The 25,193-nt window shown below is 47.6% G+C and overlaps 1 protein-coding gene across 1 annotated transcript; it reads left to right on the forward strand.

Annotated features, from left to right (window-relative positions):
- The first annotated feature begins 10,676 nt into the window (after positions 1-10,676).
- LOC102065445 (olfactory receptor 14J1-like) lies at positions 10,677-19,374 on the forward strand. The gene is made up of 2 exons (XM_074529569.1): positions 10,677-11,419; positions 19,185-19,374. The coding sequence occupies exons 1-2, from the start codon at positions 10,677-10,679 to the stop codon at positions 19,372-19,374; spliced, it is 933 nt and encodes a 310-aa protein (XP_074385670.1).
- The last annotated feature ends 5,819 nt before the right edge of the window (positions 19,375-25,193 follow it).

The following is a 25,193-nucleotide window of genomic DNA, read 5'->3' on the forward strand; positions in this document are numbered from 1 at the left end:
CATTGGAGAGGTGGCACTGTCACCCTCTAATCCACTGTCGCTTTTGGAAAACTATAAATGTTGGAGTCAGAAAAAAACCTTCCCTTTTTCTTCACCTTGAGAAGAGCAGTGTGCGCTTCTGTTCTTTCCTGTCCTCTAGTGACATCTGGTGACTTCCATGGTGTACTGCAGCCTGGGCTGAGACACAAGAGTCCGGAATGCCGGTGAGGTTTTATTCTCCCCCCCTCTTTGGTGCTTTGCCTGCTGTTCTGGTGGTGATGGCAACCTCTGCGAGTTTCGAGGAGGATTCCCTCGTTTTGGACTTCTGGAGGGGGGTCCTGGAGTGGAAAAAGGTTTCTGTTTTCTGGGATAATTTTGAGAAATTTTTTCTGTGTAAAAAGAGCGAGGGCTCTTTTCGGACCCTGCAAAGGCATTCTCCAAGGAGGAGTGGTCTCTCATGGGGGTTTGCCTCATGGAGGCCCTCTTTGATGATTGCACCGGAGACGTGGGATCGCTGCTGCTGATGCAGTGGAAAAAGTGTGAAGATCTTTGGTGGGGGTCGTGTTCTCGTACCCCTCGGAGTTCCCACGGGAGCCTGAGACTGAGTAAAAAACCATTTTGAATTAGGTGAAGTGTCTAGGAGAGGTGAAAAGTCTATAAGGCCAAAGCTGAAGGGAAAACCTGCAGGGCAGAGATAGTGAGGAGACAGAGAAAAAAAAAAAAACCAGAAACAACCACAAGGTTGATCTGCCCTGACCTATGAATTTTTTTGATAAAGAGGAACTGGCGATAAATGTCACGCGGAATGAATATATATGAACCTGTTGTGAAACTGCATGCATATGTATTTGGAAGGGGAGATAAAAGGAGACCTGAAATTCTCAGAGGTATACATGCCTTTTGAGGAGAGCATTCTCCACATACATCCAGCTCTGTAATAAACATACCAAGCTTTACAACTTTTACAAAGTTGTGAGGTTTCTTCTTTTCTCCGCAAAACATTATGGCGAGTTCTCTGTCCCCGCAGGGGCAGGGGGGATAGACGGACCTCCAAGACGCGCCCTAGGATTTTTTTCCTGGTGGGGCTCCGCTCGTCTCAACTTGCCTCCTGCAAGGACCAGCTGGCTGCAGAGGAAGATATGGTATGTACTGAGGGGCCCCCAGGAGAAAAGAGAGCTAGGGAGTAAATCACTCAGAGATGTCTGGGTGCAGCTGATAAAGCAGCGGGAGTAGAGACGGGGTTCATCGTTCTGATAGGGCAGAACCACTAGCGACCCTAGGGGTGGGTCGGGTGAACCCGTGTATGTGTGTATTGGAGGTTCATTGTTCTGATAGAGCAGAACTGATGAACCCCTGTGTGTTTTGTTTGTGAGTGTGTGTGTGGTGTCCGGACACTGTGTCTCTGTATGGTCAATGCATTGTGTGGTCAGTGCACTGTGATTCTAATTGTGCAAGTGTATAAGTGTATGGTATATAAAAGAGAGTAGATCTACAGTGCTCTACAGTGTGAGGGGCTGAGTACTACCCGTGTTTGAAGCAGCTGAGTGAGGCCTGACGCACAGGCTGCAGCAGGCTGCAGGGACAGGGAGAGAAGTGCCCTGCGGAGAAGTGAGTGGAGGAACATCCGTGATGGTATTTATTGTGTTTAAATGTAGTGATTTGTGTCGATTTGGTACATTTTAACTGTGAGTATGAGCTCAGAGAGTTCCTTTGCCCTGGATGTTTGTACTTGATCTCTAGACTGTGTGCTGTTATTTTGATTGTGTCCAGGAAAAACTGATGTGAGTAAATGCTGAATTATGGTATGCTGTGTTGTGTTGAGAAAAGCAAGCATTTTGAGAGATATGCCCTTTCCCAGTGATTTTGTGTGGTGATTTTCTTCCACTGCATTGTGGTAACTTGATTCTCAGATTGTATAGTGGTGTTTGTGGAGATTTTAAGATTTTGTTTGCAACAAGAGTAGCATTTTACACAGAAGAACTATGGTATGGTGAATTATGCTTAACTATGATAAAGGGAATTAAAGGAATTCCAAAAATTCTCCCCCTCACAGCATTCAAGCCTTGGCTCTAGTGAATTTGAGATAAAAGGGGGGGGTACGTGTGTGTCTGTGTCTGTGGGCATATCAGAGTTTCGGCTGTAACAAGCATAGCCTTTTTGCAAGGCAGTAAAACAAGTGTAAGTAGACACAGTGCTTAATTAGATTGTGCAAGAAGAGAACTAGAAAAGACTGATATTTTGGAAAACAGAGTTTAGATAGAAGAGATGAATGAGACTTATGAGATTTATGAGACTTCAGCTGGTACTGTAGTAAGTCTGGACTGGGAACGGCCTGCTGTAGGTATTGAGAGTTCTCTGTAACAAACAGAATAGCCTGCCTTTGCAGGCAATTTCGGGGAGCCTTTGGTGCATCAAGAGGCTGGCATGCTGCGTGAGGTGACAGTGGCTGTCCCCTGAGCACAGGGACAGCTCTGGTTGCCCTGTTTCCCCAGGGAAATAATAAGCGTCAGGGCACATGTCCTGAGTGTAGGTTAAAGGTTTCTGATCAAGCTGATTCAGAACCTAAGATCTTAAGGCTCATGTGTTAGAAATCACATCTGATACCTGCCACGTGGAGCTGTGTGTGTGTAGGAGGAAAACTGAGAAACTACTGTGAAGGTCTGTGAAAAGAGGTTTGAGTGGAAGTGAGATAGGGCAAGGAGAAAGAGATAATGAGAACTGACCAGAGCAAAGAGGTTCCTAAATTAGCCCCTTTTAGGAGGGGCTCACTGGGAGAAGGCTGCCAGTAGGAGCAGCTAAGAAAGTAAAAAGATTTATAATACTTCATTGCAGTTAGTACTGTTTTAAAATAGGAAGATAAATGGGATGGGTTTTTGTATGCTGATATGTCTTTTTGTTTTAAGAAATCACCCAGAATGGCAAAGAGACTGTGAGATCAGACCGCCCTCTGGTCTTGGCCCTTGAAAAGGGAATTAAGGCAAAGAGAAAGCAAATCAAACATGTTGTTCAGCATGCAGCATAAGATAGCAACATATGAAGTCAAGCAAAGATTATCATGCTGAAATGCAAAGCGATTACAGTTTGCAAAATGAATACATATGATTTGTTAAAGGCTCCTCCTAAGGTAAGGGAGGAAGGATAAAGATGACCTCCCCAAAAGGGAAGAATTTGAGTCGACACAAGGGCCATATAATCAGTTTTAAATAAAGCTTTAGTACCTGTGGAGAATGTTTATGTTGTAGTGTGGGGAACAACTGAACAACTTGCCAGTCTGAGAAGGCATACTTTTGCAAACCTTTAAAGTAACATGTACTATGTGTACTCAGAAGTTTTGTACAATTTGCTCAATTTGCTAAACATTCTCAAATGAGAAAGGTTACTCTGGAGGCAAATGATATAAACATGTTAGGCTTAACGTTAACAGACACTGAAATTAGGAAAGACATTAGTAAGGAGATATTAGAATAAGTAAATAAGTGTTTTCAAGGGTATGGGCCTCTGCTGTACCAGGGAGAGTGGATATGCCCCCCATGGTAATCAAGCTTAATGAAAGAACACAACCAGTGAGAGTTGAGTAGCACCCTCAAAAGGAAGATAAAGAAGGAATCAGCTCAATAATTGATAGTACTGGATTGAGGGCTGTTAATAAGATAACACAGAATTTATACCCTGTAGGAGCAAATCCATATACTTTCCTAACTTGTCTAACACCTGAGCTAACCTGGTTCATTGTTTTGTTTTTGGCTTTCCGCACTGTGCGTGCAGCATGACTCTTGCAGCAAAGCAGGAGAAATGTTTGAGGAACTTTACAGCGTGTTCTTTCTTTCCCTTGTGGGCTGGGCACTTGTGCCATTGGTAAGGTTTTCATTGTTACTGTTCTACACTAAGAAAACATGAGGGGCTCTCAGGAATTGTTAGGGAATGTAAGCCTGACTGAATGCAGAGAAAGAATCTCCAGAGCCTGCAGCCAGAAATGGAGAGTTGTGTGATAATCATTCCAACACCCCCATGGACATCTTGAAAGTGATCTAGAACGTGAAAATGGACTGACAGACAGAGTTTGTTTCAGTGTTCAGTTCAGCTGCTTCTACATCTCATGCAGAGATATAAATCAAGAGTTACAGTCAGTTCATGAAAGCCACCAGAGCAAGCTGGACCTCTCAGGAGATGACTGAAAGAATGTGAAAAGGAAAAATTCAGGGAATGACTTAGTGAGCTTTGCCTGTACAAAGGGTCATTTTTCCTAATAATTTCCAATCCATTTCCTCTGCTTTTGTCCTTCTTAACAAAGCCACTTTCATCCCAGATTCCTCATGAAATTGGAACCCTGAGCTTGTGGAAGTGCCTGAAAAATACCCTGTTCCTCTGCAGGACACTGAGGCTGACACAGGAGCCTGAGCCCTCTCTGGGGCAGCTTCCTCTTAGCTGGAATTTGTGCCGTGCTGGGAGAGGAGGAGGAGGGGGAGAAGGCTGGCGCTGTGTGGCACGAGCAGGAGGTTTGGACCGCAGGACATTCCGTCTGCGCCACTGCCCTGCAATGGGCGGCCGTGCCCAGGGCTCTGGGCCTGGCCCTGCATTTGCTGAGCTCCCAAAACTGCGGGAGCTCCCTGGGCTGGGCTCAGCTTCCCGCTGGGCCTGGGCAGCAGGCTGGGCTCCAGCTGGGATCACCAGCAGCTGGAAATACCTCTGCGCATCTCCATCTGGTTTCTCTTTCTCCTGGTGGATTTTTTCATATGATTTGACACTCCAGAGGCAATTTCTGTGATGGCCTCTGTCAGTTGATTCTATTTCAGCAGCAGCAGCAGTAACAAGGCTGTGTTTGAGCACTGCAAATGTGGTGTGTGTGGCTCCTTTAATTCTCCTTGACTTAGTGCTCAGGGACTTGAGAGAATTTCAAGATCTGCTATTCATGATGCCTGGGACCAAAACCTGAGTTCACCTATTGCTGGTTGGGGGCTGTGTACAAATCACCAACAGGACGGGACTGCTGAGGAACATGTCTGGAGCTGTTTATTTTCCAGCATCAGTCTCATTATATGGTTATGAGAATGGGATGATGCCAGCAGCTCGTGTCCTCAACAACAGACAACTCAATGTTACAACTTACTTTAAAAGTTTTTTATCAATCCCACAAATCAAAAGCACATTGACAGTAGTTCTATCCAACCAGTATAAGCACAGGTACCTTTGGTTAAAACAATGCTTGCTTATTTCAAATACAATACCTGCTTGTAAGCCTTAAAACACAATACACAGAGCTCAAGCTTACAACTTCCTAATATCTCACTAGATACACTTTTTTGTAGCTTAGGGAGTTATTCTACCAAGGGTTAATACAAAAACCATTGTTCTATTTCTCCTTGCTTTCTACTTCTAATATAACTTTTCTGCTGACAAATCTAATGGCTACCACTTAGCTGTAATCACAGTTCTGCTGTCTCTGAGGCCTGCATTTTGCAGATCTCCCAAAACCCTCTGGTTTTAAGGATTCCCACATTCACCATCACAAAAGCACTCTGGATAGCACTGATCAAAAAAGGCAATTGCAGTTTTACAGATAAATTTCAAGTGGCAAGCAGAAGAGTGACAAGAGCAGCCAGGATCTCCAATTCCCAAGGCAAAGGCACCAGCAGCCTCCTGCTGTCACCTCGGGGTGAGTAAAACAGTGCTGAAAACAGCGCTGGAACCTGATCCTTTCTTTTTCTGAGGGCTGGCTCAGGGCAGCACAGGCGGGCCCTGAGCAGTCAGGGCTGTGTGTGGGTGATTGCTGCTCTAGTCCAGAACTGAGCTGGAAAAAGCCCTTGGGAGCTGAGGCAGGAGCGGGCGGGAAGGGGCCGGCGCTGCTGCTGCTCCTGGCCGGGAGCCCCGGCTGGGCCGGGCTGGCGCCCCCTGCGCTGCGGCTGCTGCTGCTGCCAGAGCCGGGCGGGACTCGGGGACAGGGAACGGACCCGGGGGGACAGCAAAGGCCTGGCGGCTGCAGGGATGGTGGCGCTCGGGCCAGGGCCAGCACAGAGCTTCAGCCCGCAGTTAACCCCGAGGGAAACGCTGGGGAAAGGCCTATTTCAGCCTTTCTTTACTAGTGGCTGTGAAGGGACCGAAACAAAAGCAGAACAAGCAGGGCTTGACCCCTTCCTCTTTGGGAGGAGGCCCACACCTGCGGCTGTGAGGGACCATGAGGGACCAGGAGGAGTTTTAGGGGCCATGAGGGGCTCTGAGAGGCCATGGAGGGCTGTTGGGGACCTTGAGGAGGACAAGGCTCTCTGAGAGGCTGTGGAGTCCAGGCACCTCATGGAACAAAGGGTCACTTATGATGCTGTGGAACCAAGGGCACTGTTGTTTGCAGTATGGAACTGTATGGAACCAAAAGTCCATTGTGAGATTCTGGGGCCTCATGGAACCACAGAGACCATTATGACACTTCAGGACTCACTGGAACCGAGGGGCCATTGTGACACTGCAGGGCCTCATTTAACCAAGGGCTCATTGTAGCACGGCAGGGCCTCATGGAATCAAGGAGATGGTAGTAGGGCTCCATGAGACCACAGGGATATTCTGACTCTGGGGAACCAAGGAGACCATTGTGACACTGCAGGTCTCGGTGGAACTAAGAACTGATGTAACAGTGAGGAGCCCAATGGAATCAATGGGCCATTCCATACTTCAGGGCTTCATGGAGCCAAGGCGCCCTTGCGACACTGCAGGGCCTCATGGAATCCTGGAGACCATTCTGGCACTTTGAGGCCTTGTTGAATCAAGGGGCTCTGCGGGGCCCTGTGGAACAAAGGAGCTCTTTGTGACACTACAGGGCCTCATGGAAGCAAGGGGCCATTGTGCCACTGCAGAGCCAAGGAGACCATTGTGGTATTACTAGGCCTTATGGGAACAAAGATCAGTTGTAATACTACAACACATGGCCTCATGGAAACAAGGGGCAATTGTCATATTGCAGGGCCCCATGGATCCAAGAACATGGAACAGATCTGGTTGGCTTGACTTGTCCAGCTGATCTTGGCATGTTGAGGTCTGCTTCTCATCTACCCCTAAAATTCTGGAGTTCTTGCTTTCCTTCCTGTGGGAAAGAACTCCTCCTCCAGGGGTTCATGACTGAAGCTGGGATTCTGCCTCCATATTTCATTCAATCCAAATATTGTTCCCATATGAAACCTGCAGAACAGAAAGCTTTGGATGGCCTTGACATCTTGGGGGTCACCTCTCTTCTGCCTTCAAAACAATGGAGGGGGCTAAGCTTTTCTTTCCATGGAAAAACATCTTTCAGGTCCAGGTGTCCATAGCCAAAATTCTTTATATCCAAGGACAGCTCCCAGACAAAAGCTGCCAGGACTGTCTAGGTTCCCTTGGCTTCCTGAGGCCAGCTCTCACCTGCCTATGAAACACTGGGGCTCTGTACTTCCCTTCCTATGGAAAAGAACTGTCCCTCTTGTCCAGGTGCCCATGGACAAAACTGGGATTTGGCCTCCCAAACTCTGTCTATCCAATGATTGCTCCCAGACAAAAGCTGCCAAGACAAACAGGTCTGACTGGCCTTGGCCTCCTTGGGGCTGCCTCTAATCAGCCTTTAAAACACTGGGGCTCTGCCCTTTCCTTCCTGTGGAGAAGAACTGTCATTCTGGTGCAGGCACTCATGGCTGAAATGGAATTCCATCTCCAAAACTCCCCAAATATCCAAGAGTTGCTTTCAGACAAAAGCTGCAAGGACAGACAGGTCTGGCTGGCCTTGGCCTCTGGTGACTGCCTCTGATCTGCCTTCAAACCCCTGGGGCTCTGTGGTTTCCTTCCTGTAGAAAAGAACCATTCTTCTTGTCCAGGCATCCATGGCCTCAAGCACATGAGCACTGTACAGGGACAGAGAAGCTCTGTTCTCAGTGGGGTGGAGACTGAGGACAGCAGAGGGGAGCCCTGGGAGGGATTGAAGAGTGGTTTCAGAGATGGTGGATCCTTCTGACACAGTAGAGAACAGCCAGAGAGAACCAAAAAAATTAATGCCAAGGGCAGCTAGGGAGGCCCAGACTAGACACAAGGAGACAGGAATTTCTCTCCCAGGGCAGGGCTGTGGTTCAGCATGTCCCCCAGAAGGAGTCTGGGTCAGCCCAAGGCTTTGCGTGGGCAGGCAGAGGCAGGCAGGAGGCAGAGCTGTCAGCAAAGGAAGGGCCCAGCCAGGTGGGGCAGCTGGGGGATGCCGACAGCCTGCAGGGACAGAGGCGCAGGGCAGGGACACCGTGGGACAGCCTGGGCTGCACAGGGCACAGGGATGGGCAGCAGCTGCAAGACAGCCCTGCCACAGCCAACTTGGGCAGCACTTTGGCCATGGCTGCTGGGCCTGGGCCTGAGGCAGGAGCAGGAGACAAGTGACCCTTGCAGGGCTGGGGCCTCATTGCCTCCTTGTCCCTGCTCAGCAGCCTGGCAGGCCCACCCCATGCTCCTGCCCTTGCCATTGCACATCCCCACATGCCAGTGCCCATCCCGGGAAGAGCCCTGAGCAAGGAGGGAGGGACAGGATCTGCCTGGCCAGGGGCTGGGGCTCAGGCCTTGGTCCTTTGCATTCCTCAAACACATCCATGTTTGCTCAGTACCAGAGACACCTTTGCCTCGTTTGTCCCCAGCTATCATAACTGCCTCCAGTGTTCTGCTCTAACTGGAACCTGGGGACACTTTTTGAGTTGTGTTCCTCACTGGGACCCCATAACAACTTCAAGAAACTTCAGACTTTCAATTTAAGTTTGAGTTCTTGAGAAGTTTTTTGAAGACTCTCTTAGGGACTGAGTCTGATGTAAACAACACCAAAGCCCCAAGAGGGTCATTAAAGTCCTTGTGCTGTGTCTGTGCTGATGAGCTGGGCTGGGCTCCTGGCACAGAGGCAGCTCCTGGCAAACCAAGAAGAGCTTCAAAAAGACATTTCTCCTGAGGAGCAGCTCCTCTCCTGGCCCAGCAGGGCTGGGGCACTGCCTGCAGCCACCCCGGGCACAGCACAGAGGCACAGAGAGCTTCAATCAGTCAGGGCTGGGAAGGTGCTGAGTGCCTGGGGCAGAATCACGGCCAGCCCTTGGCATAGGAACCTCTGGCTGCAGGACAAGGCAGCTGCAACTCCTTGAGCCATCTCCTAAAGCTGGAACATCCCAATGCCTACAGACTCTGTGAGTAAAACTCTGATTATTTCTGGTGCGGGGGGGGTGAAATGCTCATGAAGCTTTGACATGCTGAGGAATGCTGCTCAGTCATAAAATATTTCCAATACAAGGATTTCATCAAAAATTAGGACATTTCCAAAGACTTTGTGTTCAGTTTCCTAATATTGGAGAATGGCAGGGAGTGGGGGAATTAACATTAAAGATTGATTATGAATTATTAATTATGAAATTTTAAAAGTATCTCAGAAATCTGAACTGTTTCTTTCAGTGATCAATAGGTTCACAGGAGATCTCTAAGATGTTTTCAGCCTCTCTGCCCATGGACAACAACATCATCCCCTTTGCTGGACCCATCAGACTCAGTCTGAGCTGTCCTTTGTCCCATCTGCAAACAGAACCTGCCCCAGCCACTGCTCTGCAAAAAGGCAGAGTCCTGTAGGGCCGAGGAGAGGGCACAGAGGTTTGGGGTCTGTGAGTGCTGGCAGGGAGAGATGAGGCACAGGGAAACACCTGCAGGAGGAAAATCTCCAGGAAGCAGAGAGAAGATCAGGCAATGAGAGAAAACAAACCCCAGCAATGCTGTGGCAGGGAGAGTTTAGAGATGCCCACAGGATCCCTTGCAGTGCAGCCCCTCCCTCTGAACAAGCCCCCCTCCCTCCTGTGCCCCAGCCCAGCCTCTGCCCTCAGGGCCGGGGCTCCAAGGCGTGCAGCCCCTCCTGTGCAGGCAGAACTGCAGCAGAGCTGTGGGGCAGCTCTGCAGCCCCAGGCCCAGTTCCCTCTGCAGAGCACAGGGCTGGGAGCAGCTGCCCAGCACTGGGGGCTCTGGCAGGGGGCACAGCTGGCTCAGGGTGACGCTGTCCCCAGTGCCCAGCTCTGGGCAATGCTGTCAGGGCAGCCAGGGAAGGAGCTGCATCTCCCTCAATCCAGTGCCATCATAGGACACTTGGAAGTGTCTGAGATTTCAGTCCAAGCTGGAAGCTTCAATCCAGGGTGCAAACTTGTCCTAGAGCATCTCTGAGTGGTAAGATTGATGGGGAAAGGCAGAGATGTTCTGACACTGAAAATGCTGCTGGGTTGGTGAAATGAGCAACGTGAGTCCTTGGCTACAAATGTGGAGCTGGGCTGGGGTGCATCCATCTCTTCTCAGCAGTACCTGGTGATATTTGAGGGAAAACATGGGAAGATGATCACTCTCCACCTGAGAAAGGTTAAATCCCAGAGAAACTCTGAATAGGTAAGAATGAGAGGCCATCTCCCCTCACTCTCCTCTCATTATTTTGTCTCACAGAATTTACTCTTTTCTCCCTGAGTGCAGAAACAATGTAGAGGGTTTCTGATAGCCAAGAATATCAGAAGACAAATGGGGAGAGCTCAAAAAGAAAACCTCAGAACTCTTAAACACAGAAGCCTGTTAATTAATAATTAAAATAATCCATGTGTGTAACAGAGGAGGGTGTATGGGAACTGGCTTTGATTTTGGTTACAAATATCTCCTCTAACACGTCAATGTCCTTTTCTCCATGAAGAGATCCCCATGTGTAGCCACAGCAAATGTCCAACAGCAGCTCCATCAGCCACTTCCTCCTGCTGCCATTGGCAGACACACGGCAGCTGCAGCTCCTGCACTTCTGCCTCTTGCTGGGCATCTCCCTGGCTGCCCTTCTGGGCAATGGCCTCATCATCAGCGCCGTAGCCTGCGGCCACCACCTGCACACGCCCATGTACTTCTTCCTGCTCCACTTGGCCCTCAGCGACCTGGGCTCCATCTGCACCACTGTCCCCAAAGCCATGCACAATTCTCTCTGGGACACCAAGGACATCTCCTACTCAGGATGTGCTGCACAGCTCTTTTTTTTTGTGTTTTTCTTTTCAACAGAGATTTTCCTCCTGACTATCATGTGCTATGACCGCTATGTGTCCATCTGCAAACCCCTGCACTACGGGACCCTCCTGGGCAGCAGAGCTTGTGCCCACATGGCAGCAGCTGCCTGGGCCAGTGCCTTTCTCAATGCTCTGCTGCACACAGCCAATACATTTTCCCTGCCCCTGTGCCATGGCAATGTGCTCGGCCAGTTCTTCTGTGAAATCCCACAGATCCTCAAGCTCTTCTGCTCCAAATCCTACCTCAGGGAACTTGGGCTTCTTGTGTTTTCAGTTTCTTTAGGTTTTGGTTGTTTTGTGTTCATTGTTTTCTCTTATGTGCAGATCTTCAGGATTGTGCTGAGGATCCCTTCTGAGCAGGGACAGCACAAGGCCTTTTCCACCTGCCTCCCTCACCTGGCTGTGATCTCCCTGTGACGAAGGAAGGAGACCAGGACATCAATTGATCATCACAGGCCCCATTTTATTGATCAGTACGGCGGGTTAAATGCAGTTCATAATGAACTTCATGCATATTGCAAAAGTTGAGCTCAGGATTGGTTAGTTACATATCAGCAGCTACACCTACTTCTGCATTCCTATGGTTCTACTTTTGATACTTTCTACATATTCTTAGGAGATATTCAGGAATAATCTCTACTCCCTCTCCTCATGTTGCAGCAAGGTCACTGATTGCTAATTGCTGACATTTCCTTTCAGCTTGCTGACTGCTGACTTCCCTCTTTCAGCTTAACCAGCGGCAATATGTCAGTATGGCCTTTCCCAGCCAACCAACTATTAATAAAGCTCTCCACATTTCCCCTGTTTTCTTCTTGAGGAAGGAGATTAGTTTGCCAGGTTTTTGCTATTGTACAGCTGACCATGTTTTGAATACAATTAAAGATACAAGGCATAATAAGCAAAAACAGTAAAATTACACCCAGCAGTCCTATAGCATAGGTCACAAGGTTCCTCAGCCATGGCCCAAGTCCTAAGCTTTTAAGCCATTCGTCAATTCCTAAACCTTCTTCTTCCTTGAGATTGTGAAGTCCCTGTTGCAGTTCTTTTATCTTAGTGTGAATGGACACCGAATGATCAGACAGATTCATGCAACACATTCCCTCAAACTCTTCACATCCATGTCCTTGTGCTAAGAGCAAAAAATCTATGGCAGCTCTATTTTGCAAAACAGCATGGTTAACACTCTGCACATCTGCGGTTAGCATGTCTAGAATTTGTGATGTCTTGTTCAGCTCATCCTTTGTCCAGCACCCTAATTGCTTTGCTAAATTCATAGCCTTATTGGCAGATCCTCCCGGCAAGATAGTTGAAACAACCACTTGTTTGAATGTGCCCCAAAACTGTGGATCTCCTATCCTGCTGCAGTCTAAGTCATGTACACTACATCTCTTTCTGTTTGAATTTTGACTCAGCTGCATTAGCAAGGACACATTAGGATGAAACAATGACAGTTTTCCCAAATAACAGGGTCCACCCTGTGGTCTAGCTGGTATACCATTCCACGCTCTGTCTCCGCAAATTAAAAATATTCCTGTGGGTAATTTCATTGGTGCCGTGATTTTTGGGCTGTTACATTTACTGTAATGCTGTGGAGAGATTCCACTCACATTCAGGAATGAATCTAGGGTGGCCCATGTTTCTTTTGGTCGGTTTGAAAATTTGAAGCTAAACCATCCACCAGCTGTAGTGTTAGACAAACTGGCGTTTGTACTGCCAAAAAGATCTAATTCCTCAGGAGGAGAATGTAAAGAGGTGTTGAGTGATTGGATCAGTAAACATTGACGATAGCCATCACTCTGACCTGCAGTATATCCTTGTTGCCCTGGCAATTTGATGTTTGACATGTTAGGCATACATAAAGTTTGATTTTTTATCAAACTGCAAAATTCTCCAGGAGACCACACCGGAAGTCCCACCAGGCATGTTCGAAATGGGTTAGTGACTCCTCCAAGACTAAGACAAAGTGATGATTGGTTAATTTGATTAGCAAGCGTTACCCATAAATTTTCTCTTGGCTGACTAAAATGTGTTATTTCTACTGCTTCACTTATTACAGCATTGAGCAATATAACAAGAACAAACCTCATTTTTCCTTCTGCTTGCTTTGTTTTTCCTTTCTTTGCTGTCTTTTCCCTGGTTTGCTAGATTGTCTATTGTAAGGCTGAATCAATTTTTGAATACACTGATCTAATTATAAATCAGCATCTTTGATTACAGGTATAGCGTAAGATAAGTTTGAAGGCAAATCAGCTTTACAGTGAGCTGCTATGATGCGTGAGGCTTTAGTAATTTCAAATATTTTAAGTGTTTCCTGCAACTTCCACCTAAGATATGCTATAATTGCTTGTTCAGCACTCTCAAAAAGCTGTAATCCTGTCCGTCCTGGCAGGCCAGTACTTTGTTCAAGAGCTCTAACCCAGATAAAATTTCGAATCCACTTTCCAAAACAAGGTAAACACCATAAATATCCTATTGACCTTTGTGAATACCAATAAACCTGATTACAATCCGCACAATGCAAAGCTACCCATGCATAGCACTTATCATTATCCCTTTTGCAAACATAACAAGGAAGTGAATGTAAGTAAGGACCAGTATAAAAGTCTGTCTCTTCAATCCAATGCAACCAATTCAATGGTGGTGATTGCAAAGCCTCTTTAGCTTTTTTACTATATGAGGCTAATAGCTCAAGGTCTTTCTTTAACACAAGACGTATTTTATTTTGCAATCGTAGTTCTTGTTCGTTATCCTCCTCAACAACTATATCCTCCCGAGGGTCCCACAACTGTAAAAGTGTCCTAATCATAGAAAATTAATTAGCAATCACCAATAGCCTTATTTACATGAGGTCGTTCCCTTTTTTGCCTTCCTTTTCTTATCTATCTTCAATCTTGCTGCTCCTACTGTTGCTGGTCCTGCCACTTGCAAACTCAATTTCTGCAACTCTTCAATGCAGTAGTCTAGTGCCCTTTCAGGATTTCCCTTGAAGGGCCCTACAATTGAGCGCTGTGTTAAAGGTACTACTTTCCTACACCTTACAGAGATTATGCGTGATTTACTTTGAACCTTAATTCTATTCATGACACATTGTACTTCCCATCGATAATAAGCAAGAATTTTTTGTTCAGGAGACTCATAAAGACTTAGAGCTATATACGCATTTTGCCCTGTTTGTCTCCTTAATTCATCTTGCCAACTTTTACTCGACTGGTGCTCGTGTTCACAAGTGTGACACCACAAATCCCACAATAATGATTGTTCTAACCAAAAAGTTCTATCACAACCCCCACAATGTAGGGCTATCCAGGCAGCACAATGTGGATCGTGACAGTCAAGGCAATGTTCCTTTGCTGGATTTATTAAACGAAAAGTTGATAATGAGTCAATAAAACCAATCAGCTCCTGGGTTGTCCGACAGTAGTGTGTCAGTGCTCTGTCCACTGCTTTCGAGTATCCCTTCAGCTGTAGCAGTAGCGGTTGTAGGACCAAAAGCAGTTTCTTTCCCAGTCGCTCCTTGTCCTCCTCCGTGAGGCGGTTCACCAAAGGCTGCATCAAAAGCAGGTTTAGTCCACTTAGCAGGGACCCACAGAGGCCCTGTAGGTTGGATACTGCCCATACTACTGCTAACAATTCCAAGTTTGTAAACTATCCGCAGGGTCTGCTGTGAGGAGTTGATGTTTCCATTGTCCTTTATCTTGCCAAGTGACAGCAGCACGCCTTGATTTCTTTCCTGCATCTGTAAAGGCTGTAATAGCTCCTTCTATAGGGCGTTCTTCTCTCAAGGGTCGAGTAATCCAGTTCCATTCTGTCATCCATTGCAAAACTTTAGGCACTAATTTGCTGGTATCTACTTTTGCAGACGATGTCAATAATGTTTCCTGTAAATCCTTCGAATTAATCAGGTACCAGTCCAAGGTTTCTTTTTCCATAGGCAATCTAATGGTAGCAGGTTCTCTACCATCCACTTCAAGAATTCTGAGACGCCCCTTTTTGATTAATGCAGCCAATTGTTCAATTTTTGAACATATTGTTTTCTTATGCTGTAATGGTGGAGACAACCATTCCAACGTCGAGTAATCCAGTTCCATTCTGTCATCCATTGCAAAACTTTAGGCACTAATTTGCTGGTATCTACTTTTGCAGACGATGTCAATAATGCTTCCTGTAAATCCTTCGAATTAATCAGGTACCAGTCCAAGGTTTCTTTTTCCATAGGCAATCTAATGGTAGCAGGTTCTCTACCATCCACTTCAAGAATTCTGAGACGCCCCTTTTTGATTAATGCAGCCAATTGTTCAATTTTTGAACATATTGTTTTCTTATGCTGTAATGGTGGAGACAACCATTCCAACACCCGTATCTCCCCCGTTTTCTTTTGTTGTTGAGAGAGAGCACCAAGCAGGTGGCAAGGGCTATTCCAGATAGTAAGGTCAATAGGGTGGTCGAATTGTTGACGAGACACATACCCCTGTTGTACACAGTTACTGATTTGCTGCAAGGCAAGACGATGCTCCTTTGTCAGGTATACAGGAGTAGTAGGGTCAACACCTTTTAACGAAGGTCGTAGGGTTTCTAACAAATGATTTGGTATTCCCACAATGGGTTTCAGCCACTGTAAGTCTCCCAGCAACTTCTGTGCATCATGTAGAGTCTTAATGTCCAATTGTAATTCCAATTTTTGAGGTATCACTATTTGATCCATCAAAGTCCATCCCAAATATTTCCAGGGCTTTGTAGTTTGAATTTTCTCTGAAGCAATAACAAGTGAATATGCAGCAAGAGTATTTTTAATAATGTCAATCTGCAAAGAGGAAAATGGTTGTTGCTGTGCAAACAAAATATCGTCCATGTCATGATATATTATAGTTGCTGGCCATCTGCGACGTAGTGGCTGTAATGCTGCATCATTTTATCTGGTTGTCCACGATTTATTGCTGGTAAAGTAAAAGCAAATCTCTTCATATCATTAGGATGCAGGCCAATGGTGAAAAAACAATCCTTTAAGTCAATAATTAAGAGTGGCCAGTGTTCTGGAATCATAGCTGGATTTGGAAGACCAGGCTGTAAGGCTCCCATAGGTTCCATTTGGTCATTTACAGCCCGCAAATCATGTATTAAACAATATTTCCCTGATTTCTTTTTGATCACAAAAATAGGTGTATTCCAAGGGCTCATGGAAAGTTGTAAATGTCCTTTTGAATATTGTTCCTCTACCAATTCATGAGCATGCATAAGGCTTTCCCCTTTTAGTGACCATTGCTTAACCATCACCGGTGTATCCGTTTTCCAGGTGAGTGGAATGGGGAAAGTCCAAGCAATGGCAATTACCCCAAAGGGTGCTGATTAGTTAACACCACTCCCAATTGCGTTAAAATGTCCCATCCAATTAAACAGGAGACTGTAGGAGGCAGTTGCACAATTGAAAACACAGCAGATATTTGTTGATCCTCAATGCACACAGACAAAGAAGGTGATCTGCTTGCCAATGAAAATCCTCCTACTCCTGTGAGCATATTTGCTGATGGGAATAGAGGCCAATGTTGTGGCCATGCTTCTGGAGAAATAATGCTGGTATCTGCTCCTGTATCCAATAATTCATAAACGGTTATGCTTTGATGCCCATAAGTAATTTCAACTTTTTGCTTTGGTCTATTTTGTAAATCCACGGTTAAAAGTGTAAAACCAGTAGAGCCAAAACCCTTTTCATCCCGTGTTTGCCCAGTAAATGGTTGTATTCCCGATGTCATTTGTGATAGTGGTACCAATTGTGCAATGCGTTGTCCTTTTATTATTTTAATTGGAGGGTAAAGGGTGTAAGCCATGATTTGTATTTCCCCTGTAAAGTCTGCATCAATAACTCCAGGCAAAACAAATAATCCCAACATAGTTGTAGAAGAGCGTCCTAATAATAATGCTCCACATGTATGTCCATTTAATATAAGAGGTCCCTTTACTCCAGTTGGTATTTTCTCAGGCCGATTCGTCATTAGTGTGGCGTCTACTGCTGCTGATAAGTCCAAACCGAGGCTCCCTGTTGTTGCGGGTTGCAGACAGGAGGTGGCAGCAATGTCGCGGCAGCTGGTGTCTCCGATGTCACGGCGGCAACTTGTGTCTGGGCGCGGCCCCCGTGAAGCACGCTCTGCTGATGGTTTCCCGACCGGCGCCTACAAGCCGTAGTGTTGTGGGAGCTGGATCGGCAGTGTTGACACCAAATGCCAGTCGCTCGGCAAGCTCGGCGTGTGTGTCCCTCATTGCCGCACCGGTAACACTTGATAAATGGCTTTGAACCTCCTTGCGTGAGTGTCAGTGAGCCGCTTCGGAGAGGAGCAAGGGCAGCTAACACCTGATTCTGAGTAGACTCTGCCTGCTTTTGTAACCCCAATCCTAATTCCTTTAGAGCTTCTGCTATGAATGCCTGCAAAGCCGTTGGCATTAACGCCATTCACTCTAATGCTTCCTCAATGGTCCAATTTGCTCCTAAAGTAGTTAACACTCTTTGGGTTGCTGGATTACTATTTTGCAAAGCACTCACTTTTTACTCCAAACTGACTAACCGTGGAACGTAGCTGGGTTAACAACTTCTAATCTAAGGGAGAATATGCTGCTATATTATGCGTAAGGTTCCCTTGTGCATCATACTGTGGTGTGTATGTAACCGGACATGCAAGGCTAGAAGCTATTTCCACTGCCTCACCATCCCCCATTTGCATTAATTCTTTTGCCACAGCAGCCCAAGTTTCCCTCCTTTGATTAGCCATTTCCCCCCATAGATCACGGTGTGCCCCTGGGATGGGAGCTGGCTCTTTGGGGGTGCTATGCTGCCGGCATTTCGGTGCAGACACCAAGTTTTCGCACGGGGAAGGCGGTGAAGCAGAGGCTGGCTCGCGCGGGGGAAGCGATCCCCCCGCCGGAGCTGACAGTGAAACCGGAGCTGGCTCGAGCGGAGCTGGCTCACTCGGGGGAAGGGGCCCCCCCGCTGGAGCTGTAACCGGAGCCAGCCTGCTCGGGGGTAGCGGCGGAGGCAAAGCTGGCGGCGGAGGCAAAGCTGGTTTGCTCTTACCTCCCCCATCCGACTCGCCTTCCCCCTCAGACAAGGGAGGTGCAGACGGTTCCACTATGTCTATAGGCAAATCCTCCACACCACTATGCTGGGGACTCTTAGGCATAAGTATCTTAGTTACAGAAGGTGCTAAGGGATCATCCTCACGACCATATCCTATATTCCTCTTATGAGCTTCTATCTCCCTTTCTGCTGCCTTTCTCTCAGAGACCTGCTGAAGTAACGCATTATACACCACCCGCCATAACTTCCCGAATTTTTTAGCCGACTTATCACCGTCTAACATTGTATCCAATACTATTTCCCCAAACTTTTTCCACTCTGATAGCTCATGAACTGTATGCGGATTACTAAATATACCTCTAGCATGGCCGTAAGCTAATAACCCCGGTAATTCCTTTTTTATATCTATCTCTTTTACTCCTCGCCTTTCTAAATATGAGGAGAAGAGATCGTATGCCGCTTGCCTATCCATACCTGTTAATCAGCGCGCGCTGGTGCAGCTATCCAGGCTCCTGCGGCACGTAGAGACTTGAGTCACCATTGTGATCCTCAAGGGTGCTTTTTATAATCCGTCACCGTCCCTGCTGAGGGGGACCCTCACCCAACTTCCTCGACCGTGGCGAGTTCCCTTTTTCTTTTTAATCTGAGAAAAAAGGACAGAGGTTCAACGTTGCCGCATAGTTGCCCGCAGCGGTGCTCACAGCGTTGTTGCCCGCATTCTCCACCATTTGACGAAGGAAGGAGACCAGGACATCAATTGATCATCACAGGCCCCATTTTATTGATCAGTACGGCGGGTTAAATACAGTTCATAATGAGCTTCATGCATATTGCAAAAGTTGAGCTCAGGATTGGTTAGTTACATATCGGCAGCTACACCTACTTCTGCATTCCTATGGTTCTACTTTTGATACTTTCTACATATTCTTAGGAGATATTCAGGAATAATCTCTACTCCCTCTCCTCATGTTGCAGCAAGGTCACTGATTGCTAATTGCTGACATTTCCTTTCAGCTTGCTGACTGCTGACTTCCCTCTTTCAGCTTAACCAGCGGCAATATGTCAGTATGGCCTTTCTCAGCCAACCAACTATTAATAAAGCTATCCACATCCTCGTTTGTCAGCACTGCAGCATTTGCCTACCTGAAGCCCCCCTCCATCTCCTCCCCATCCCTGGATCTGGCCCTGTCAGTTCTGTACTCAGTGGTGCCTCCAGCCCTGAACCCCCTCATCTACAGCCTGAGGAACCAGGAGCTCAAGGCTGCATTGTGGACACTGATCATTGGATGGTTTCAGAAACCTTGAACTGCTAGCCAGTTTCTGCAAATCACTTATAATAAAATATATAATAATTTTTCATAGTTCTTTTTTTTTTCGTTGTGGGTTTTTTTTACCTTTTTCAGTCTAATAATCTTGTCCGCATAATAGGACCATTGTTTATGCCACTTCTTGTTGTTTGTTTCTCTCCATCATTGCTGTGGCCCCAAACTGTGTCAATGAGGAGCTGTGCTCTCAGCGGGTTTCAATGAACTAAAGGATCTCCCAGCAAACTTTTCACTCGAGATCCCCGTTTTGTTCCCTTCTCTGGAGCTGCAGAAGCAATGTCTGTATGCAGAGCTGGGGGCAGGTTAGGGGCAGCACAGCAGCTCTGCTCCTGCTGGCCACATCATTCCTGATCCAGGCCAGATGCCATTGGCCTTCTTGGCCACCTGGGCACACTGCTGGCTCATGTCCAGCCTGCTGTCCATCAGTGCCCCCAGGTCCCTTTCTGGCTGGCCGCTGTCCAGCCACTCTGTCCCCAGCCTGTAGCACTGCAGGGGTTGTTGTGGCCAAAGTGCAGGACCCAGCACTTGGTCTTGTTCAACCTCACCTTGTTGGATTTGGGCCCTGGATCCAGCCTGTCCAGGTCTCTCTGCAGAGCCCTTCTACCCTTCAGCAGACCTACACTTGCACTCAACTTTGCATCTCCCTTGCTTCATGGGGCCCTGGAGTGTCACAATGGTCTCCATGATTCCAGGAGGTTCCACAGAGTCACAATGGCCTCTTGGTTCTAAAGGGCACCACGGTGGCAAAACTGTTTCCTTCATTCCATGAGAGCCCTCATTGCAAAAATGGCCCCTTGGTTCCATGGGGCCCTGCATTGTCAGAATGGCCCCATTGTCACACAAGGCCACACAGTGTCACAACAGTCTCCTCATTTCCACAAAGCCACACAGTGTTACAACTGTCTTCTGAATTCCATGAGGTGCCAGAGTCCCAAAATAGACTCCTTGGTTCTATTTAGCCCTGCACTGTGAGAAGAGACCCTTGGTTTTATGATGCCACACAGAATCATCACAGAATCATGGAATTAACCAGGCTGGAAAAGATTTTGGAGATCAGCAACTCCGACCTGTGACCCAACATCACCTTGTCACCCAGACCATGGCACCAAGTGCCACATCCAGTCTTTCCATAAACACCTCCAGGGACAGCCCCAGTGACTGCATCACCTCCCTGGGCAGCCCATTCCAATGCCCAATCACCCTTTCTGTGAAGAACCTGTTCCAAATGTCCAGTCTAACCCTCCCCTGGCACATCTTAAGCTGTTTCCTCTTGTCCTGTCACTATTCCCTGGGAAAAGACCCCGACCACCCCCGGCTGCACCCTCCTGTCAGGGAGTTGTAGAGAGTGATGAGGTCTCCCCTGAGCCTTCTCTTCTCCAGGGTAAACAATCCCAACTCCCTCAGCTTGTCCTCACAGGACTTGTGCTCCAGAGCCCTCATCAACCTTGTTGCCCTTCTCTGGACACACTCTAGCCGCTCCATGGCCTTCCCAAATTGGGGGCCCAGAACTGGACACAGCACTCAAGGTGTGGCCTCACCAGTGCTGAGCACAGGGGAAGAATCACTGCCCTGCTCCTGCTGGCCACACCATTCCTTATCCAGGCCAGGTGCCATCGCCTTCTTGCCCACCTGGCTCTGCAGGTCCCCAGCTGCTTCCTCCTGGATTACAGGGGGGCTGTTCTGCTCCCTGTGCCCATCCACCAGCTCAGGACAACACTTGTCCTGAGGACAACCTGTACTAATGTTGAAAACTAGGGCAAAGAAGGTGTTAAGCAGCTCCACTTTTCCTTATCCTTAGTTACTCTATTCCTCACTGCATCCAAGAAAGAGTAGGTGTTCTACTCATCCGTCCTTTTGCTATTAGTTTATTTTTAAAATATTTTTTATTATTTTTCACAGAAATGGCCAGGTTAAGATCTAATTCACCTTTCACCACTCTACTTTTCCTTCTGCACAACCTAACAACATCCTTAAACACTTGATGCCTGACCTACTGTCGAATGGTGATGCACTCTCTTTTTTCCCTCTGTTCCCACAAAAGCTCATGCCCAGCCAGGACAGTAATTTTCCTCTCAGGCTCAACTTTGGCACAGAGGCACAGGCTGCTCCTTCCCCATTAAGATTCCTTTCTTGAGGTGTGTCCCTCCTTCCTGGACGCTTTTGTTTTTAAGTTTGTTTCCCTTAAAAAATCAGTACCTGATTTGGTACTCTTCAAATCTGCATCCTGAATCCAAGTTCTGCCCTGCGTTATTCCAGTGATGAAGTTTTCTTGCTGCCCCTCCTTCTTTCACAGAATATTGGAAACTTGATTATTTCATGGTCACTGTGCCCCAGGCAGCTTCTCACCACCACATCTCCCCCCAGCCCTTCTCTGTTTGTGACCAGCAGCAGACAGAGCTTTCCTTGGGAGTGGGACTGTTACCAAAAATTTGGCAAAATAAAACTCCATAATCCCAATGTAGAACTAAGAAGCAGCATTCTTTATTTGGCCAGATGCACAGGGGGATAGCTTCTCCCAAAGCTGTGCCTGCTGAGTGCAGGAAGGTTTCTGTTTATATTCTGTATTTTGCATACAAATTCACTGATTGTCCTGGTCTAAACACACATATGATAATCATTTCCCCAAAATCATTAACATATTTCCCCTCCCATTTACCCATGCGTTCTCCTGTCCTGGGGGTCTCTCTGGTGGTCCCTGGTGGTTGTGGACCCCAATGTTCCAGTGGGCCTGGCTAAGCTGGCAGGACACTGAGGATGGTGAATTTCAGTTCCCCTTCTCACACAATGGGCATTGTATGGTTTCCATAGGCCTGGGGCTTTGGAGAACCAGCATTGTGTGTGCTCACCTGGTGTAGGCAATTTATCATCTGGTAACATGAGGTCACAGAGTGGGCTATGACATCACAGAGTGGGTTACGTGAGGTCATCAAGCAGCTGTGACATCATAGACTGACTCTGTGACATCACAGATAGATCTGTGACATCACAGGGCAGAGGTCTGACATCACAGAGCAGACTATGACATCAGAGAGTTGGCTGTGAACTCACAGATCAGATGTGTGACATTAGTTAATGTGTTGTGACATCACAGAGAAAGCTGTGACATTACAGGGGGGCTGTGTGACTGTACAGAGTGGGTTGTGACATCAAAGACCAGCTTAGCGATATCAGAGAATAAGCTATGACATCACACAGCAGCCTGGGACACTACAGCAGGGCTGTGTGAGGTCACTTGGTTTGGTCACTCTGCCTTAGCTCCCCCTCACAGTTTTCCCCGAGAAGTCCAAAGCTGTTCATGCCCAGCAGGGTCCCCTATCCCCTGGTATCTCCCTGGCCCACCTGGAGCCACAGCCTCCACCAAAGGATGTTCCACAAATCAACCCCCAGAGCCTGCCATGGGGACAAGGGGCTGGACTGCATGACCAGGACATCAAGGACGTGGAGTACCCAGGTCACGGGGGCCTGGTTTGGGGTTCCCCAGGGCAGGAAAGATGTCTGGCAGCTGGAGCAGGGTCTGGGAAGGGCCTCCAAGGTGGGGCTGGAGCCCTTGGGCTGTGAGCAGAGGCTGAGGGAGCTGGGCTGGTCCAGCCTGGAGCAGGGAAGGCTGAGGGGCTCCTCATCCCAGCCTGGCAGTGCCAGCGAGGAGGGGATGGAGAACACAGAGCCAGGCTCTTCACCAGGGCCCTGATGGGAGACAAAAGCCAATGGGTGGAAGGGGAAAGAGGGGAGATCAGCCAGAACAGAAGGAGATGAAATAAGTCAGGCTGGTTTCAGCATTTCCTCAACACCAAAAACAGCCTGAGCCCCTTCTCCATCCACGACTGAAAGCTTTGCAAATCAGGAATTGTTCATGCTGTTTTTCCCCCCATTCCCAGATGGGCATCCTGATACAAGAATTTAAGTGTTTTTATATCCATCACAGAACCATATTTTTCTAAAAATAATTTTAGTATGGAAATTCCTCGTGCCACCAGTTCCTGACCCCCAAAGGACACAAACCTGCTGAGTTCTGGTTCCCACTCCAGTGGTGGCACCTGCACCTCCTTCCATCCCAAGAGCAGAGCTCCCTTGTCCCAGAGAGTCCCTGGCAATGCAGGGATGAAGGAACCAGGACAGGCTGTGGGGATCAGGGGCAGGGCACAGCCAGGGATTTGGGGTGGTTGTGAGCCCAGGGCAGGACGTGGCCCTTGGCCTTGGTGAACCTCATCCCATTCTCCTGGGCCCATGGTTCCAGCCTGTCCAGATCCCTCTGCAGAGCTTCCTGCCCTCCAGCACAGCCACACTGCCACCCAGCTTGGGCTCATCTGGGAACTGACTGAGGGTGCCTTCGATGGCCTCATCTGTGGGAATCCACAAAATCAGAGGGTTTTGGGAAAGCTGCAAAAGGCAGGCCTCAGAGACAGTCAAACTGTGAGCAGAGCTAAGCAGCAGCTATGAGGTAGGTCAGCAGAAAAATTATTTAAAAAGTAGAAAAACAAGGACAAATAGAACAATGGTCTCTGTATTAACCCTGGTCTAGAATAACTTTCTAAGCTAAAGAAAAGTATATCTAGTGAGATATTAGGAAGTTTGAAGCTTAATAATGGAGCTCTGTGCATTGTTTTAAGGCTTACAAGCAGGTATTGTATTCAAAATAGGCAAGCATTGTTATAATCAAAGGTACATGTGCTTATAGTTGTTGGATAGAACTACTGTCAACATGCTTTTGCTTTGTGTGATTGGTCAAAAAACTTATAAAGTAAGTTGTAACATTACGTTCTTGGTCTGCTGCTTGAAATGTGAGCTGCTGGCATCTTCCCATTGTCATAACCATGTAATGAGACTGATGCTGAAAAATGAAATAGCTCAAGGCACGTTCCACAGCAGTCCCTTCCCGTTTGTGATTTGTACATAGCCCCCAGCTGGCAATATCATCCAAATCATCAATTAAGAGATTTCACTGACCTGGCCCCAATCTTGAGCCCTGGGGACACACCTGGATGTGACTCCATTCCTCAGCTGCTCTCAGTGCCAGGGGTTGGATGGGGGAAATGGTGAGGAGGGGGTAGGGACAAAGTGTGATGGATTGTCAGCCATAAAGGGGCTTGATTTTCATATCTGTTCAGACTGTATGAAGAGAGGCTGCAGATCAGTATCAACTGGGGATTGTGGGTATCAATCTATAACAGGAAAAGAAAACTAAACAGGACAAAATAATTCTGTCTGCATTGTTTTCAATATCGTAGATTCACTTTGAATACACTTCTGAAATCTGTCTAATTAACCACAGAAGAATTGAAGATTTGAATTATTCCCATGGGGTTTTCTTGTTTTGGTGTTTTGAACAAATGTTTATGAGCCTTTGCCACTCAATTCCTGAACTGAAGAGCTCAAGAGAGAAGAGGCCTCTGGCAAAGTAAAATTCATCACCAAGCTCCAAGGTTCTGAGAAACCATCCTCATCAGAGCAGCAATGAGCAGAAATGGGCACAGCTTTGTGGCTGCCCCAGCTTTGGGATGGGCCTTGGGCGTGGAGCAGGAGCAGCTCTTGAGGGCCCCAACGCTGGGGCTCTTGTGCTGCCCTGGGCAGATGGGATGGCAGCAGGGGCTGCAGAGCCCTCAGCATCTCCTGCAGAGGAGAGAAGGGCAGCCAGGGAGCCTCCTTTGGCCTTGGCCAAGCACCTTCCCCCATGGTGGGGCTGAGTCCTGTGGCAGCTGCAGCTGCTGCTGTGCCCTTGCCAGGGGCTGAGGCCGTGGGGCAGTGCCCAGAGCAGCCCGGCCTGAGCAGAGCTGTGGGGCCAGAGCCGGATGGGCTGGGCTG

Source organism: Zonotrichia albicollis, chromosome 30 (genome assembly GCF_047830755.1).
Source record: "Zonotrichia albicollis isolate bZonAlb1 chromosome 30, bZonAlb1.hap1, whole genome shotgun sequence".
Classification (NCBI taxonomy): Eukaryota; Metazoa; Chordata; class Aves; order Passeriformes; family Passerellidae; genus Zonotrichia; species Zonotrichia albicollis.

Coding starts and splice junctions, on each gene's coding strand:
- LOC102065445 (XM_074529569.1), top strand. CDS start 10,677: ATGTCCAACAGCAGCTCCATCAGCCACTTCCTCCTGCTGCCATTGGCA. Junction 11,420..19,184: donor CACCTGGCTGTGATCTCCCT/GTGACGAAGGAA, acceptor ATCCACATCCTC/GTTTGTCAGCACTGCAGCAT.